Source organism: Mesoplodon mirus (genome assembly GCF_964341445.2).
Source record: "Mesoplodon mirus genome assembly, chromosome: 8".
Taxonomy (NCBI): Eukaryota; Metazoa; Chordata; class Mammalia; order Artiodactyla; family Ziphiidae; genus Mesoplodon; species Mesoplodon mirus.
In genome coordinates this window covers 43,836,336-43,853,542 of record NC_138984.1, presented here as the reverse complement: position 1 = coordinate 43,853,542, position 17,207 = coordinate 43,836,336, and the positions used below count along the sequence as shown (strand labels likewise).

The 17,207-nt window shown below is 39.8% G+C and overlaps 1 protein-coding gene across 4 annotated transcripts in view; it reads left to right on the top strand.

Moving 5' to 3' along the window:
* MYO1B (myosin IB) overlaps window positions 1-17,207 on the top strand; it is a 184,917-nt gene that overhangs the window by 150,141 nt on the left and 17,569 nt on the right. For 2 of the 4 annotated variants that reach the window (XM_082630510.1, XM_082630508.1), the window contains exons 16-24: window positions 1,208-1,408; window positions 2,620-2,846; window positions 5,405-5,605; window positions 7,261-7,354; window positions 8,188-8,337; window positions 11,727-11,795; window positions 13,288-13,374; window positions 13,642-13,728; window positions 15,546-15,632. In XM_082630510.1, coding sequence (XP_082486636.1) covers window positions 1,208-1,408; window positions 2,620-2,846; window positions 5,405-5,605; window positions 7,261-7,354; window positions 8,188-8,337; window positions 11,727-11,795; window positions 13,288-13,374; window positions 13,642-13,728; window positions 15,546-15,632 — 1,203 coding nt within the window. The remainder of the gene's footprint in view (window positions 1-1,207; window positions 1,409-2,619; window positions 2,847-5,404; window positions 5,606-7,260; window positions 7,355-8,187; window positions 8,338-11,726; window positions 11,796-13,287; window positions 13,375-13,641; window positions 13,729-15,545; window positions 15,633-17,207) is intronic. The other 2 variants (XM_082630511.1, XM_082630509.1) reach the window with 2 other exon arrangements.

Below are 17,207 nucleotides of genomic sequence, written 5' to 3'. Positions count from 1 at the left end.
CATAAATGTAACATTGCACTTAATTATTTACCTTTAAGAAGGGAGAAAAAAAACAAAACAGTGGTAATACACTTAATTTAACTAGATTATCTCAGCCAAAAACCCCCTTGCATATATGATTGAAGAAACTCACGTTCACGTAGGAGCCTGGATACATAAAGGAAATGTTTCCTTCCAGCATCGCCTAACAATAATGTTTACTCCGGGGATGTTATAAACACACTTGACTCCTGAGAATCCACACTTCCCCCAGATTTTGTGTGGAATGAATAAGTGCTGGTCAGAGGATGTCATGGCCTTGTAAGGAGAAGGGGAGAGGAGCCGTGGGGGACTTTGCCCTGGCGGAAGCAGGTGGGGCTCATGGTCAGTGGATTGTTCTCTGTGGAATGGAGCTGTGTGGGCCTGTAGGGGCAATCAAAGGAACAACAGCCTTTATTTAGCAAAGTAGAAGATTCCTGATTTTTGATTCACTTGAGCTGGGCTGACTGCTCTTGGGGTAAATATGATCACAGGGTCTGAATACCCAACAAACGAATTCTCACCCGTGTTTAACATCCATTTCGAATTTTTATATGGAAGGAGAATTTTATTCTAAACAGATATTCTTGAAACGCAACTTGATTGCATTGATCGTTAAAAGCAGCCTCCCGAATCACACCACTTTTTTTCCCCCGAGAAAATAAACTTTATTTTGAACACAGGAACAATTTGGAAACATCTGAAACCAATTTCCTTCTCAAGCTGTGAATCAAATAATGGCCTTAAGAGACTATGCTTTGTGATTTATGACCACGTTATATAAGGAGACGGTATTGTCACATTAGTTTCTGACTTTTAGATTTGTTTTTGAATCTTTGAGGTCTGACTTGCCTTTTGCTAAACAACATGAATTTCAGTTATCAACCCGCTAAGGTGGCTGAGGTGACACCTAAGTCCTGTTCCACCATCGGGGAGGCATCGTGGGCTGGGGTGGGGGAGACTCATGCAGACACTCCCTCCCTCCCCACCCCCCAGCGCACCTGGGACCCCGCTGGAAAAGGGCTGATTTCTGTGGGGGGCGTTTTGTTACTTGTTTTGATTCTCTGCTCTTTGTTGTGCCTGAACGGAATTTTCTTGTGACTAAGTCGATTGTGTTTAATGGCATAATTAGGAATAATTATTAATACAGCGAGGAAGGAAGGAAACCCTTTTATCTCCTTTCACCCAGAACACAAACGGAATCCTGGCCATGCTGGATGAGGAGTGCCTGAGGCCAGGCACGGTCACCGACGAGACCTTCTTGGAGAAGCTGAACCAAGTGTGCGCCACCCACCAGCACTTTGAGAGCAGGATGAGCAAGTGTTCCCGGTTCCTCAACGACACGTCCCTGCCTCACAGCTGCTTCAGGATCCAGCATTATGCCGGCAAGGTGCGGGAGCCCGGGCCCCTCTGGCGGACCCCGAGCCTCAGCCTCAGAGATGGCGTTCTGACCAGCGTCAGCTCCAGAGGATAAATGGAGCAGCTGAAAGCATAGAGTCAGTAAATGTTCAGTGGGAATAGAATCTGGACCATGTTGAGCAAAATCTTACTAATACTGAGAGCTGAAAGGAAAACCAGGGGACTTAATGAAAGAGTTCAAGTATATATTAAAAATCAATTTTATTATTTTCAAGCTCTGAAAGCTAGCCTATAAAAAAGATCTGTCGACACTGATAAAAGATATGCCAGTAAAAGAATAGCATTCACTAAAGACTTACAGTAACATCACTGTAAAGCAATTATACTCCAATAAAGATGTTAAAAAAAAAAAAGACTTACAGTAAGCTTTTAAAAGCACCAACCATTTAGCAAAATAATGAATTCTTAGATTGAATTTTGAAATGACACTGGAGAAAACATCTACTTTTTTTTTAAAGCATTTATTAATTTGGTTAGTATTTGGGATAATTAATTTTATGTCATCAACTATATAAAGATAATATTAAAAACAATTGGGGCAATAGATTGATTTTTGGGGTCCTGAATGATTATTGATTGGAGTTAATACCTCCTTTCTTATAAATAAGCTTGCAAACTTCAAAGGGGAAAAAAAATCTGATTATGGCTTTAGTAAAAATGAAGTATATAGTATCTTTTCCTTTAATTTCAAAATGCTGGAACTTGGTACTTCATTTTTTTTCACTAGCCCATGTTATTAAAAGATACTTTCCTGGTCAATTTCTCTGCTGGTTTAGGATGTCTATGAAAATATCTGTGTTATCTCAATTTCCCCCTGTCTCCTTTTAAACACACTGGAATTGGCACATGTAAACTAAAAAATACAAGTAGAACCTCAAAAATATGCTTGAACACCAAAAAAGCCCTAAAATCCTTTGAAAATGTTATAATAACATTTTTGGAGTTTATTCTTGCAAATCCTGAAGGGTAATAGAATTTATTTTGAACTCTTCTGTGATTTAGACAGATGGAATTTAAACTTGGAGGCTAATTTGGTATTAGAGTGTGACTAACTTGTTGGAGATTTTTTGATGGAGAAAGAAGAGGCTGCAGTATAGATAGTCTCGGGATATTTTTAACAGTTGTTTGATGTTCTAGCATGCAGTGTGTCAGCCACTAAGTCCCATGTGCTGCTGCTCATAGGTGCTGTACCAAGTGGAAGGATTTGTGGATAAGAACAACGACCTTCTCTATAGAGACCTGTCCCAAGCCATGTGGAAGGCCGGCCATGCCCTCATCAAGTCTTTGTTCCCCGAAGGGAACCCTGCCAAGATCAACCTAAAAAGGCCTCCTACAGCCGGCTCACAGTTCAAGGCATCGGTGGCCACTCTGATGAAAAACCTACAGACCAAGAATCCAAACTACATTAGGTATTTCTGGCACATAAAATTCTTTGACCATTCGATTATGAAGGCACTCTCAAGGAAGATCATTTACCTGTTTGCTTAAATCTGAGCGTAACCCAAGGAGAGGATAACTAAAGTACTTAGGGGTCAAATAATACGGTGTCTTGGGTTTGCTTAGAAAATACTCCAGTGGCCCCAAAATAGGGAATTTTAAAAAGGGAAAAGAAAAAATTGTGGCGGGGGATGGGAATAGATACTTAATGAAATTGGGTTGTTGGCACATAGGAGTTCTCAACTTTCTGGGTTTTGGGGTTTTTTTTTTTTAATGACAAGAAACAAAATGTAAATTTTTTTCTGGTAAGGGTTTTGCATAAACTTTTGGTGGATTCATTTTGGATTCTTGTTATATTGACTTGGAGCATTGAAGCAACTGGGGCTTCAGTTGCAGGTCTGGTGTGAGGAAGTATGTGCCTCTTTCTTCCCTGAGAGAGTTATAGGCCCAGAGAAAGTAATGATTTCTGAACCAATCTAAATAATTTTTTCAAAACAATAGAAAGAACTCCTTAAAAAGCATCTGGTCTCTCTCTCTCTCTTTTTTTGTTTTTTCTTTTTTTTTTGCTTCTAGGGCATCTTAGTTCTCAAAATTCAGTAAAGACCAACTAGGATTAGAGTTTGTGATGTGTATATTTGGTGAACTAGGTAATAGAAGGTGTGTGCCTGATGGGTCAGATTTCATGTGGCAGGTGCACACCCACACATACCTTCTATAGTTGTCTTTGAAAATTCAGTTATGAGGAAGTTAGAGTGAAGAAAATTTTTGTGTTTAACTTGTTGACCTAATATTTATATTCATAACAAATGTAAATAGGTAAAATCCCCTGGTTTGATTGCAAACAGGTTAGAACATATATTAGGTTAAGGATCCTAGTTTCAAAAACAATTAACCAAGAAACTTCGTGTGATCAGTTGCTTTTGTTATTCTCATTTGAGTAAACTTTTTTTTTAAACCTTAAGATTCTATTTTACTGAGGTATAATTTTCATGGAGTGATATGTACAGATCCTAGGTGAATGGCTCCATTGTTTTTTTGCCATTGTATACACTTTGGTAACCACCACTCAGGTCAAAACATGGAACATTCCCGTCACCCCAGAAAGTTCCTTTATTCCCCTTCCCTTTCAGTGGTTTTAATGTATCTCTAAGAAGTCTTAATTAATAAACTCCAAAGTTGTGAATATATTATATATATATTTAGAGTCTTTATAGTTTCAGATTTATTTTAAGGTCTATTTTTTCCATATAGTTATCCTGTTGTTTTGGCACTACATATTGAAAAGAAAAAAATCTCTATTTTCATTCATTTGCCCTGATGCCTTTATCAAAAATCAATTGAATGTATGTGTAGGAGTCTAGATCCAAACTCACTAGTTTGTTCCATTGATCTGTTTGTCCTTAAGCCAAAAAGTAGACATTACTTTTCTAAATGTAAAAGGAAAACCATAAAAACACCAAGGTCAAACTAGGTAAGATTTAGTTGTCCATATATTACATTTATGTGTGGAATTTGACAGTTGAAGTGAGGCAGACATAACTGTAAATGTTTAACAATATATTAATTAGGATATAGAGATTGCTCCAACAAGATCTGGAAATAATAGGGGCTTAAACAAGATTGACATTTATTTCTTATGTACTTCTAAGTGTATAGACTCCAGGGCTAATAGAGCAATGCCTTCTATGTTGTGGTTCTGCAGTTGCCAGGGTATTTCCTCTTATCTATATAGTCAAAGATAGCTCTCCACCACATCAACATTCCTGCCAGCATTTAGCAGAAGAGCAAAGGGAGAACAAGTCCCTTCCTTCTAAGGACACTCTGGAAGTAGCAAACATTACTTATGCTCTGGCTAGAATTTTGGTCACATAGCCATACCTACTTGCAAAGGGAGCTGGTAAATGTAGTCTTTCCTTGGGCAGCAAAGTGCCCTATTGAAAAGGAGGGAGATAATAGGGATTTAGCGAGACAGCAGTGTTTTTAACCTTTTCATTGAGGTATGTAATGTATGTACAATACATAGAATATATAAATCTTAATTGTACAGGTTGTTGAATTTTTACCTATGTATACACCTGTATAGCCTCATCCAAGCCAAGATATAAAACATGTCTATCAGCCCAGAAGGTTCCCTTGTGCCCTTTCCCTGTCGATCTCCACCCCTACCTCTCCCCAGAGGTAAAGCAATACTAAGTTCTCACTAGGAATTAGTTTTTCTAGAATTTCATATAAATGGAATCATAAAGTATGTACTCTTTTACATCAGGCTTCTTTCGTTAAACAGAATGTAAGTGATATTTACCCATGTTATCGTACGTATTATTCTTTTTTATTGCTGTATCTGCAGTGTAGTTATCTTAAGGTTTTTGTAAAACGATTTGAAATAATTTCAAAAGAAATGACTAGGTTTTCCAAGAATAATAAGTAATTATCTCACCATGAAATAATTACATATGATGCTTTGTAAAACATGGACAGATAAATCCGTAAGAGAAGGAGTTTAAAACCTAAAATTTGTGTAATCTTTTAGGTGTATCAAACCGAATGATAAAAAGGCAGCACACATCTTCAACGAGGGTCTAGTATGTCATCAGGTCAGGTATCTGGGTCTTTTGGAGAATGTCCGCGTGAGGAGAGCAGGCTACGCCTTCAGGCAGGCCTATGAACCTTGCCTAGAAAGATACAAAATGCTTTGTAAACAAACATGGCCTCATTGGAAAGGACCAGCAAGGTAAGACGTTCATTGATCATATTTAATTATGAAGTTTTAAAGCATATAGATACCATGTTGTTTTCTTCACGTGCTGTTTAGGCAAAACAGAATTGTATGAAAAGTTGGCTGTAACCTCTGTTTTGGACCATCTTCCAGCAGGATACCACTTTGTGCTAATTCTTACTAATTATAGAAGTCTTGGTTTCCTTTAAGGTTTAAACACGGCTTATCAAATCCACATTTGGAACTTGTGTGTCAATAAAACTTCTAAACTATGCCGTGGCAAGTTAGCAGGAGGAGAATTTGTAATTGATAGGTATATTTGTGTAGACTCATACAAGGGTAGAGCTAGAGGCATCTTGGATCACTGCTCTCAGCTCTTCGGGGTTTTTTTTTCTGGGGAATTAACCCCAGAGAGAGTGAATGAAGGGTGGGGGTCCCACTCTTTGACCAAGTCTGTACCAACTGAGAAATAGATACAGGAGCAGATAGGGTTCACAGTGTCAGTGTTACTGTGAGTAAAGCTGGATTGGAAAATATGGCAGAACTTGGGGCCACGTGGCGTTCAGCTCATCTGCCCTAAATTGCACTCATCCATCCAGTCACAGACAGAGTGCTGGACCACTGCAGACTCATCCCATGGAGCAGCCCCTGTGAGCTCTTCACATGCAGAGAGAACTTGTGTGCTGGCAGGGGTGGGTGGGGGGCTGCTGCAGAAGATAAACCAGGCCTTGTCTGTGCAGTGACCTTTCTTCTGCTGTCACCAGTCCCAGAAGTTGCCCCTTTTCTGCAGGCCACAGAAGCTCTCCCAGCTACTACAGCAGGGCAGACGTGCCTGTTTTATGGGGATTTTTCTTTCACTATACTGGTGTTGACTCCACATTGTCACTGTACCTGGCCTTTCACAGGAACAGCAGTAGGATTAGACACTCACCCTGTATTATAAGAAGATAAACTCCAGACATATGGTGTGGTCCCTGCTGCATAATTCAATACCCAAATAATGTAGGTTCTGGGTACTATTTCATTTCCCACTGCTAATTTCCAGGGTATTATGGTCAGTATCTACTATAATACACAGAACAAGGATTCACTCCCAGCCTGGCATCCAGTCCACAGGTTGGTGGGACGAAGTTTAGTACTAAAGACTGACGTTAAATCCACGGTCCAGGATGGAGAGGTCAGAGTCAAGTCCAGGCCTTGCTCCCGCCCTATGTTCTTTTGCATCCCATTGGGCTGGCACTTAGCACTCTTGGGACCTGCCCACAATCTGAGTAGCAGGAGCAGTGTTTAAAACGTTTGCAAGAAGTGACTGAGTGGGTTCAAAATAGATGTTAGTCTCTTGCATACCCTTCTGGTCCTGGTTGGTCCATTGTTACAAGTATATTTGATCACCTCTGCTAATGAAATCAAGAAATTGTCTTTAATACCATATTTTCTTAGAATACGTAGTTCTAAACCCAAAATGCTTTTTTGAGCATTTACTAGATTTGGTTAAAGTTGTGGAATTCACTCTGGAAATTCTTTGATGGAAGGATGCTTACTGAAAGATCCTTTATACTTGGAAATGAAGCTATTTTTTTTATACTGCTGAGAACCTAATATCATGTTTTAAGATAAGATAACCTATTTTTGTAACTCAGAAAATTTGTTGTTTTTATTTATTTTTATAGAGCTGGTGTGGAGGTTTTGTTTAATGAATTGGAGATTCCTGTGGAAGAGTACTCCTTTGGTAGATCAAAGATATTCATTCGAAACCCAAGAACGGTATGTAATCGAAACGTTACACTCTGAATTTGCGTTATAATCATATGGGCAAATTCTTAAAGGATGTTTAACTTTATAATGTTACCCAAGATGCTACCAAGAATGTCACATTTTTGTGTTTTTCTGCAAATGTCCAAAGGGGTGGCTTAATAAGGAATAATGGAAGAACATTTGTATTTTTTATGAAACACCAAAATTTTTGAGCTGATAGATTGTACAGCATTGAAGAAATCATAAAGAAACTGGTATTACAATAAAACCTCCCTAACTCATAAAAATTGGAGGTTACTTCAGTCTGTATTTGTAATATCTGAATTATATGGTAATTTTAGGAAAGGCAACCCTGCTATTCAGAGGTACACGAAGGCACCCAAATTCAAAATTTTTTTTAAGTTAAAAAGAACACTTAAAATTCTACTTAGTGAAGAACTCCATTGGAGCCTTTTTATAACTGAATAGACTAGCATGAAGTATAATTTACATAGCAGTTTATTGGAAATTTGGAGAATTAGGAACAAATCGTCTGAGAGAGACCTTGCTGTCACCTCCCTTCCAGTAATTTCATCCTCACAGATAGTGTGAAGGTACATCTAGAGCTCAGTTCAGCCCTTACATGATTCGTCATAAATTCTAAAACACTGTACTCTAAATTGTGTATCTTGCGTGAATTCATCCCAGTAGTTTTCTTCTGGACTACTATTCATAATATCTGTAATTAAGTTATTTTTTTTTTCCTCAATGTGGTTCACTCCAACATTGTGACATTTTATTTCCTGAGAATGATGCCACGAGTTTTGGGTGGATTTTTGATAAATCCATCTATTATTTATTAGTTATTCAAATTAGAAGACCTGAGGAAGCAGCGTCTTGAGGACCTGGCCACTCTCATTCAGAAGATTTATCGGGGGTGGAAATGTCGCACACACTTCCTGCTGATGAGAAAAAGCCAAATCGTGATCGCTGCCTGGTACAGGAGATACGCGGTGAGAGCCCCTGACATTTTTGAGCTGTGATCATGATGCTTTTTTTTGCAAATATTTGTTACGTACTTAACTGTGTAGGTATTTTTTTTACATACTCCATCCTCCGAATGACCTCGTGAAATGGGTGCTTTTCTGGTCCCTTTTTTAAAGATGAGAAAACTAAGTCATTGAGCTGTTAAGTAACAGCTACTATGGGCAGAGATGGGGTTTGAATCCAGGATAACATCAAAGCTCTAGTTTATCCCGCTGTCTTCCACTGATGGAGATACATGTAGTGGGAGATCTACATCTTGAATTTGGTTATCAGATTGGAAGAGATAATGTCATTTAACCCTTTGAGTATAATAGGGTCAATTTTCCCAAATAATTGGCTGTTTTCCATTTATTGTAGGAACACTGAAAATGGCTTTAATTCCAGAAAGCTAATGCCACATTTTAGTAGAATTCTGGGTTTGGGTTAAAGGGTTGGATCTCCTTTAGTCCTCAGATATCTGGCCCTTTGGGAAAAGACTCAAAAATAAAGTATGTTTATTTAATTGATATGGAATTTCTTTGGGGAATTTTCTTTCTTACTCAATTTTAGATGTTTCATTGGAGGCGTAACAGGTTTGAGGGAAACCTGAAGGTTTACCTCTAGGCTAGCTTGAACTTGGCATTGCGTTCTCACAAAATGAATTTTAATGATAAGAGCACTGCTTCCAAACACATTTTCATTCTCTGCTTTTTCACTAGAGAGTGAGTTGGAAAATGAATTAAAATTGCAGTCAAATCTCCTTTAGAGTGTTCTTCCTCTTTTTCAGCTGTAGAGAAGTTTTGCTTTAAGGGTGTGTATAATCAGGACATAATTTATGCTGGCCTGTTCTCATGTAATACATTTTAGTGTATAATTTCCAAGTTTTAGAAATTAATGAGTTACTTAAATGAAAAGTAAGGAAAAATTATGTGATCTTTAAAAGAATATCTTTAAAATTGCTTCCTCAAGTTAAAAGAGTATAACCAACAGTACAAGTGTTAAAGTGTGACCCTAGCCAGCCACATTAATCATAGGTTCATTAACATGTATTCTGCAGAGGCCCAGAAGACTATTGTCACCAACCTGGGCGCACATAGCAGTGGTATTTGGCCCTTTGGCAGATTCATAACGCTCTGTTTTCTGTTTGCCTGAGAAAGGGAGGACCCACAAATAGCCAATCCTCAAGGAACCCATTTTATTATTTATTTTGAGATCATTAAGAAACACCAAATTTTGAAGCATCCTGAATTCATCTATATTGAATTCTACCAATAGTTTTGAAACCCTTATTCTGCCAGGTTCAGGGGACAGCAAGGTGAACCAAACAACCTGATTCCTGACCTCACACAGTTCATGTCTAGTGAGGCACAATATGCATTTAAGGAAATAAATAGAACAATGACAGATTGTAGTAAGTGCTAGGAAGGAAATAGAGAACTGAGATAAAGAATAATGGGGAGACTGGAGATTAGATAGGGTGGTCAAGGAGGACCTTCTGGAAAGGGCCATTTCATCAGAAGGATGAGGAGAAACAGGCAAGGAACCAAAATTAGCAAGTGCTGTTTCCACCCTCCCTCCCAATATAGAGCTTTTGTTATCTCCAGATTTTTAAAAAGTCACCATATGTATCATTAATTTGTGATTCTGAGAGTTAGAATGATAACAAATAATAGCCCAAACTTTAGAGGAAGTATTAATTTTGCTCTGGTGTTACTTCTGTTTTAGAATTTGAACTACAGGCAAACCTCAGAGACTTGGTGGGTTTGGTCCTAGACCTCTCCAATAAAGCAAACGTTGCAATAAAGCGAGTCACACAAATCTTTTGGTTTCCCAGTGCACATGAAAGTCATGTTTATGCTATACTGTAATCCATTAGGTGTGCAATAGCATTATATCTTTAAAAAAAATATACATACCTTAATTAAAAAATATTTCGATGCTAAAAAATGCTAGCCATCATTTGACAACGCAGGGTTGCCACAAACCTTCAATTTGTAAAAAAAAAAAAAAACCCGCAATATCTGCAAAGTACAATAAAACAAGGTATGCTTGTAAATACCTCCACCAGTTAACTACAGTTATCCAAGCCAGTGATTTTCCCTTGACTACATAACTCAAAGATTTTCCGGATGACCATTTTCAGTTACTATTTATCTTAAAATCCATATTCTGTGATATTTCATGGCTCCTTTAGGTGAATTTTAAAGACAGTTATTTTCAAGCCATGTAGGAATTTTAAAAGAAGACATTGAGGTACCAAATGAATGTCAGAAGTGATGGTCAGATATTGTAGGTACAGTTTAGACCCTACAGCCGTGGACTTTCACTCCGTGTGGAATCTTAGAGATTTTCCAGCTCCTCAGTTGTCTGATGAAGAAACTGAGGCCCAAAGAAGGTAGTGACTTGTACAGGGTCCCAGGGTTCTCTTTGCCTTTCTCTCTGGCACCCTCTTTTGTTCAGCTGCTCATTTTCTCTGAGCTTCCAGGACATAGCCTAGAGTCCTGAGAGCATCTGTTCCCCCTCAGAGAAAGGGAGCTGGCAGTCTGCCATTTCCAGGGTCTGAGTCACAGCCTGGCTTCAGTATTTTGTTTGAAAAGCTGTGAAATTTCATCACAAATGCCCACGTTGTAGTGAATATTCCCCACGAAATACAGTAAGCGCTCACTTCTCTAGGGATAGTGTTCCAGCAGCCTCCGCTCTCCAAGGCATTGGCCCTGGAAGTAAGGGCCTCTGGGTGTCGAGCTTGCCGAACCGACTCTTGGGAAGATCTCACTGGGTCTTCCTTAACCTTCCCCACCTGGAAATAACCTCTGCTGCAGCTGAACATCCTCACGGTTCTATTGAAGGGCTCTGTGGCGAGTAGGAGCTCAATAAATAAAGTGTAGTCGATTGATAGGAGTTGACTTAAATTTGTTAGCTGATTTCCCAGCTTGAGGCAGTAAAAGCAGCAAACCTAAAAGGAACTGAGGACGTTAGAGGCTGACCCAGTGAGTAGCATGCTGAGAAATGGCACCAAGAAGAGAGAAGGCTTAGGAGCAGATGCAGAACTCAGCGTGTATTCATTCATGTGTGTTCACTGGGTATCTGCTATGTGCTCGACGTTGTATATAACAGCATGACACAAAGAACAGATGTTAATAATGGTGGGTCCTGAGTCATTTAGAAATGAATTATATGTACCATCCTTGAAGCAAACTTTGGATTAATCATAATAATTTTGGATGGTTGGATATTTTGATTTCTGTACTTATTGGTTCCCAGAAAGAATACGGGTGATCAAGAGTTCATTGCACTAAGTGAGCAAATTCTCTTTCTCAGTGTGCATGTTATGGATATGTAAATAGAATTGCTGATATCTTCCCCTTTCACCCTACAGCAACAAAAGAGGTATCAACAGATAAAGAGCTCTACCTTGGTAATTCAGTCTTATATCCGGGGTTGGAAGGTGAGTTTAAAAGAAGTGATCCTTGGGCTTCCCTGGTGGCGCAGTGGTTGAGAGTCCGCCTGCCAATGCAGGGAACACGGGTTCGTGCCCCGGTCCGGGAGGATCCCACATGCCGCGGAGCGGCTGGGCCCGTGAGCCATGGCCGCTGGGCCTGCGCGTCCGGAGCCTGTGCTCCGCAACGGGGGAGGCCACAACAGTGAGAGGCCCACGTAACGCCAAAAAAAAAAAAAAAAAAAGAAGTGATCCTTACTTATGTGAGGTTTTCATGTTCTTTACAAAGGATGATGTCTCTGGGCTCACCCTGCAAGGGAGGGTTCCTCATCTCCTGCCTACCCTGTAAACAGTCAGATGGAAAAAATAAATATTACGGGCCAAGCTCCGGCCCTACACCATGTCTTGGCTGCTTCCTGCTTTCTTTTCAAGAGCTTTGTTCTCTGAGCAGGAAGTCCTTGAAATAATACCGTACATGATTTCAATATCCTCTTGCCCCCTGTTTGCGAGGAAAGCTGTAGTGCAAAAGGCTGTCTCACACTGTTGCCTCCATACCTGTGAGCCCTGCCATACCTCAGCACCCCAGCACAATGCCTTCCATACCTTCCCTGTGACCATCTTGCAGGCTGCCCCATCATGATTGAAAGATCCTAAGCGCTGGCTGTCCTAGTGCACCCACCACCTGGTTCTGGGTCCTTTCTGCCAAAGTGTGATTCAGAGTCAGCACACTATAGCCCACAAGCCAAATCTTGGTTCAGGAGTCCTGCGGCTTCCATTGCCCTTTGTCTAGGCCTGTGGGCAGCCCAGGTGCTTAGTAGTTGTCCCACAGCAATGGCCAAATACAAGTCTGGTGTGCTCAGAGTAAGTGAAATTGCTGCCTGCAGGTTTTTCTTTGACCTACTACCGAGTCCTGGGTCCAGGCGTCCAGTCTAGAGACTTCAGAGGCAGAACTCAGGGTTCGCCTCCAAACCGGCTGTCCTCCTGGCCCCCACTAAATCAGTTTCAAGCAACTCCTGGAAAGAAGCCACTAGTACTGAACCAGTGAGATCATTTTATTTTATAGCAAGTTTTCAGCCATCTCTTTTGAAAAAAAAGTACAGCTACAGTTCCTTCCAGACAATAATAATAAAAGTGATCAAGTGGATTTTGGTGGATCGTTGGAGATCCACTGACCACCTTCTGAGAACTGTTCCTTCCATCTGCCGTGTCCAGTTTGTATTGCTGTGGTCAGGTGTTTTCCTGTCACGTATCAGGGCGTGGGAGGCTGCTGTCTATCTGAGTGGGGCTACACTGTCATGCTTGCTAATGGCTTCGTTTACCACCTTCTCATGGTCCATTTTGGGCTAATAAAGCAACCTTCCCTTTTCCTTTCTTTAAGCTATCGATTTTTCCCTTGAGAAGGGGGATTATGACTATCTCTTCAGGTAGTTTTTTTCAAGTCACTATGGATATAGTTTTTTGGTGTTAATTTTCTATCTTTCTGGGTCATTCTGTGCTTTAGGCCCGAAAAATCCTGCGGGAGCTGAAGCATCAGAAGCGCTGTGAGGAAGCAGCCACCACCATCGCAGCGTATTGGCATGGTACCCAGGTAGGCCAGAGACGCCCGGGAAGGCAGCGGGTCAGGAGTGAGGTGCGGAGCAGCGGACCCTCCCATTCGGGATTCACTGGCTTAAGCTCCTGAGCACGTGTTTGCCTCTTGCTCCTTCCAGCGTTTCGGTGTGGGGTGGTGGCACACGCTTTTGTGTTTACTGTTTGATGGTGACCTGTGTCTCTCTTCCTCTTTCTCCATTGGGAATCAGCAGTAACCTTTCTTGCCTTTAAACTTTTCTGTAACTCCTTTTCAAATGCATCACAGGCGCGAAGGGAACTGAGCCGGCTGAAGGCGGAGGCTAGGAATAAACATGCTATTGCAGTTATTTGGGCTTACTGGCTTGGATCTAAGGTACTTGAAATGCACATCCCGTCACTCCCATCCTGGAATCCGCAATAATCAGTCCATATCTCTAGCATCTCAGGGGATGAAGACCCATAGTTAACAGTGGCTCACACTGGCGCATGTCCTAGTAGCCAGATTTAAATAACCCTGGAGATGTTCGTGCCAAGAGCACATTAGGAAGCTTAAGCATGCGTAGGCAAAAAAGACTAATTAATTGCTCACTAATGACGTACTAGCGTAGTTGCTCTTTCGTTTAAACTCTCAAGTAACATGCATGTTTAGTTTTGGGGGGTTTTTTGTTTGTTTTTTACCCCCCTAATGTATCCTGGCAGTTTTCTGAAGGTGTTTTTGTGCGCGACGGGGGCATGATGGGAATGTTAAAGTTTGGGTTTCAATTGGTCTTCTGCACCCTGTTAATAATAGAAACACCATTAACGCATGCTCGACAAAAATATTAATCCATGAATGAAATTGTTTTTTAGGCTCACTGTGGCAGCTGTTGATTATTATAAGCAAAATATTATATGTGAAAAGAAATATCATCTGTGATTTAGCAGAAAGCTATGTTCATGCAAAGCTAGCTGTAATTGCCCCTGAAGAATCCCAGGAATTTCGGCATCAGCTGTTTGTGTTCAGAAACAAAAGCCTCCTGAAATACTCTTACTAATCCCCAGGCAGAGTCGTGGGCTCTGTGACCGGTTCACATATCCCAAGGGAGGGAGCATTTTAGATGTTTTTGTCACTTAGAAAATCAAAGATCATCTCTGCTAAACATGTGTATCCCAGTTAGAAACTCAAATATCATTACGGTCCTATGTTTTTAAGTCTACCTTGTCAACATTATAAACCCGTCTTGTGAGAAAAATGAGAAAAGTCAACATTTGCCTGTATAAGGATGTTAACTTGCCACAAACTAACCAAAGTTGTTCATTTGTGTTCTCCCCTGAAAACCTGTGTAGAACAAACTAGTTCCCTTTTATAAACTGAGGGAACTGTCTTAGCAGAGGCAGAGGGGACTCCTAGACAGTTTTACTCTGGGATTTCTCCACTGAATGAGAGAAATCCATTTCCCAGTCTGAGTACTGGGATGTAATGAAACGTTAGTGCCTGTCTGTTCCTGTCTTTTAAAATAGCGTGCCTCAGATTAATTTTTCCCTAAGATTGATTTTTAAACCTAAGAGTTATTTCACTTTTTTATCTTGCTTCCATATATTTCACTGTTTAGGGCCTTACCTAATATTGAATTTTGATACATGCTACTTCTAATTTTCCAACTGGAAAAAATTGGGGGTTTTGTTGTTTTTGTTGGAAACTTCAGAGACGCATCCTTTATTCCTTCCAGTTTTCTAAATGGTTGTTCACAAGAGCTGTCTTCTTATACGTCCAAATGAATGAACTCAGGAATTCACAGCCTCTTTAGCCCCGTGGGCTGGCAGCAAAGGGAAGTCTAAGTAAATCATTAGGTGCCACTCACAGATCTAAGGCTTTGATGAGGGAGGGGAGTGAGAGAGTGTGGAGAAGGGAGTGAAGGGGGAGAGAGAACAGGGGAGAGAAAAGGAACAGAATGGAAGTAAGGGGGAGGGCAGGGGAGTGCTTCCCTCAGGTACCCTCCTCTGGGACAGAGTCTCAATGCACTGAAAATACAAGGGACTATGCTAGCCTGACACTGATGCTTTGGGTTTAAATGATTGTGCACCATTTCTCTTTCATTCTGAAATCCTGATACATAAATTGGCTCTTCTGTTTGGTGGGGTGTCTTTTTCTGGTCATTTGTGCTGTCTGCATTGGGCTGTCTCTTTTATTTACCATCTAAAACATTCTAGGCTCGAAGGGAATTGAAACGCTTGAAGGAGGAGGCTAGGCGTAAGCATGCAGTTGCTGTCATTTGGGCTTACTGGCTTGGACTGAAGGTACTTCCTCAACCTCTTCTTTCTGTCCACGGTGAACTCAGTGAAGCCTAGCACCTACTAACTCTGACCAAACGATTGATTATGCTTGCTCATGGTCTGCACAGTCTTTTACAATGTCATCTTGCCTAATTTGGTTTCCTTTTGAGATCAGACCTGTACACCCAAATTTTCTGATTTTATTGCATTGTCTTTCTTTAAATAATAAGTTTAAAGTAATAGCATATTACTTTAAATAGTAATGTAACATATTTTATTCTTTGTTATCCAAGTTCTGTTTAATGTTCTCTTTATGAGGATGAAGATTTTTTTTTTCATTTAGGAGACAGAGTTACAGCAGTTGAGCTTAGAAGCTGACCTACCATTGCAGTGACCAGCCTGGGGATATTGGGCTTTTGTTTCCCTTTACCCGTCGATTCTGTCCCATTGACGGCTCCTGGAGCAGAGCTTTCTTCAAAGCGCCCATCGTTCTAATTGTTCAGCATAGAAACGAAAGGGTTTTGCATAAATGTACAGATTTTGACAAATAAGACCAGCAGTAGATCTTTCAGGTTAAAGAGGACTTTAGATTCAAATGCCCTCTAATTTAGGGCCGGGTTTATTTTCAAGCAATACTTCCTACTTGATGTAAGCTTGCATGTTAGTGAATATGACTCTGAGCTCTGGAAAACCTTGAGAACGACCCTTAGGCAATATAAGGATTTTGTCTTCCTAATATTCAGTAATTCCTCACTGTAGGGAGCCATCCATATTGTCATTTTGGGATAATTAGGCCTTTTTTGGACATTTCCTCTTTGTTATTTTTACTATAATACTATAATAATTCATTTTTTAAAAATATTTGAATATCCTCCAGGAAACCATTGACTCTGAACCTGAACTGTTTTAGCAGTATCTGTAAACTCTGCTTTGAACAATCTGTGTTTTTCCCTGAAAGTTTAGCCTATAAACTTTTAGTAAATGAACTTTTTTGTTATAATGAATATTCATCAAGTAATTGTTGAGGCAATTAAGAAGTAACTTAAATATGAATTTAAGATGTTCTGTTTCAAGAATTCTGAACAGGTTCTGTTACTACTTTTTAAAAGTTAAAACGGAGGATTTTATCTCCCATTTTATTCACATTCTGATTTGCATTCTAATTTTCAGAAAAGGAAGGAACAAACAAAATTGAGTCAGGATTTTTACTCTCTATAATGATTTCTACCAGCAACATCATGTTTATCTTCAGTTTTCTGGATTTAACTAATTGCATATGATTTAAAAAGTACTTTTAGGTTAGAGTGTATGCTAGCATCCTATAAACCAAATTCAGTTCACAGGTGAATACTGTTTTAGCTGAAGTTAACTGGGCTTACTCTATAGACATAACTGTCTTTTTTTTTCCAGTTTCCACAAAACAGGAGTATTTAATATGTTACCATTATTGTTATAAGATTAAACATCTTTGAAGTCCAAGAATGTAATAATTTTGTATTTTTTTAAAAAAAACAAGTATGTTGATATGAACAGTAATTTTGCCCTTTTAAATGATTTGATTCTTGTGGAATTGATTACAATGTTCAGTGGACCCTTTTT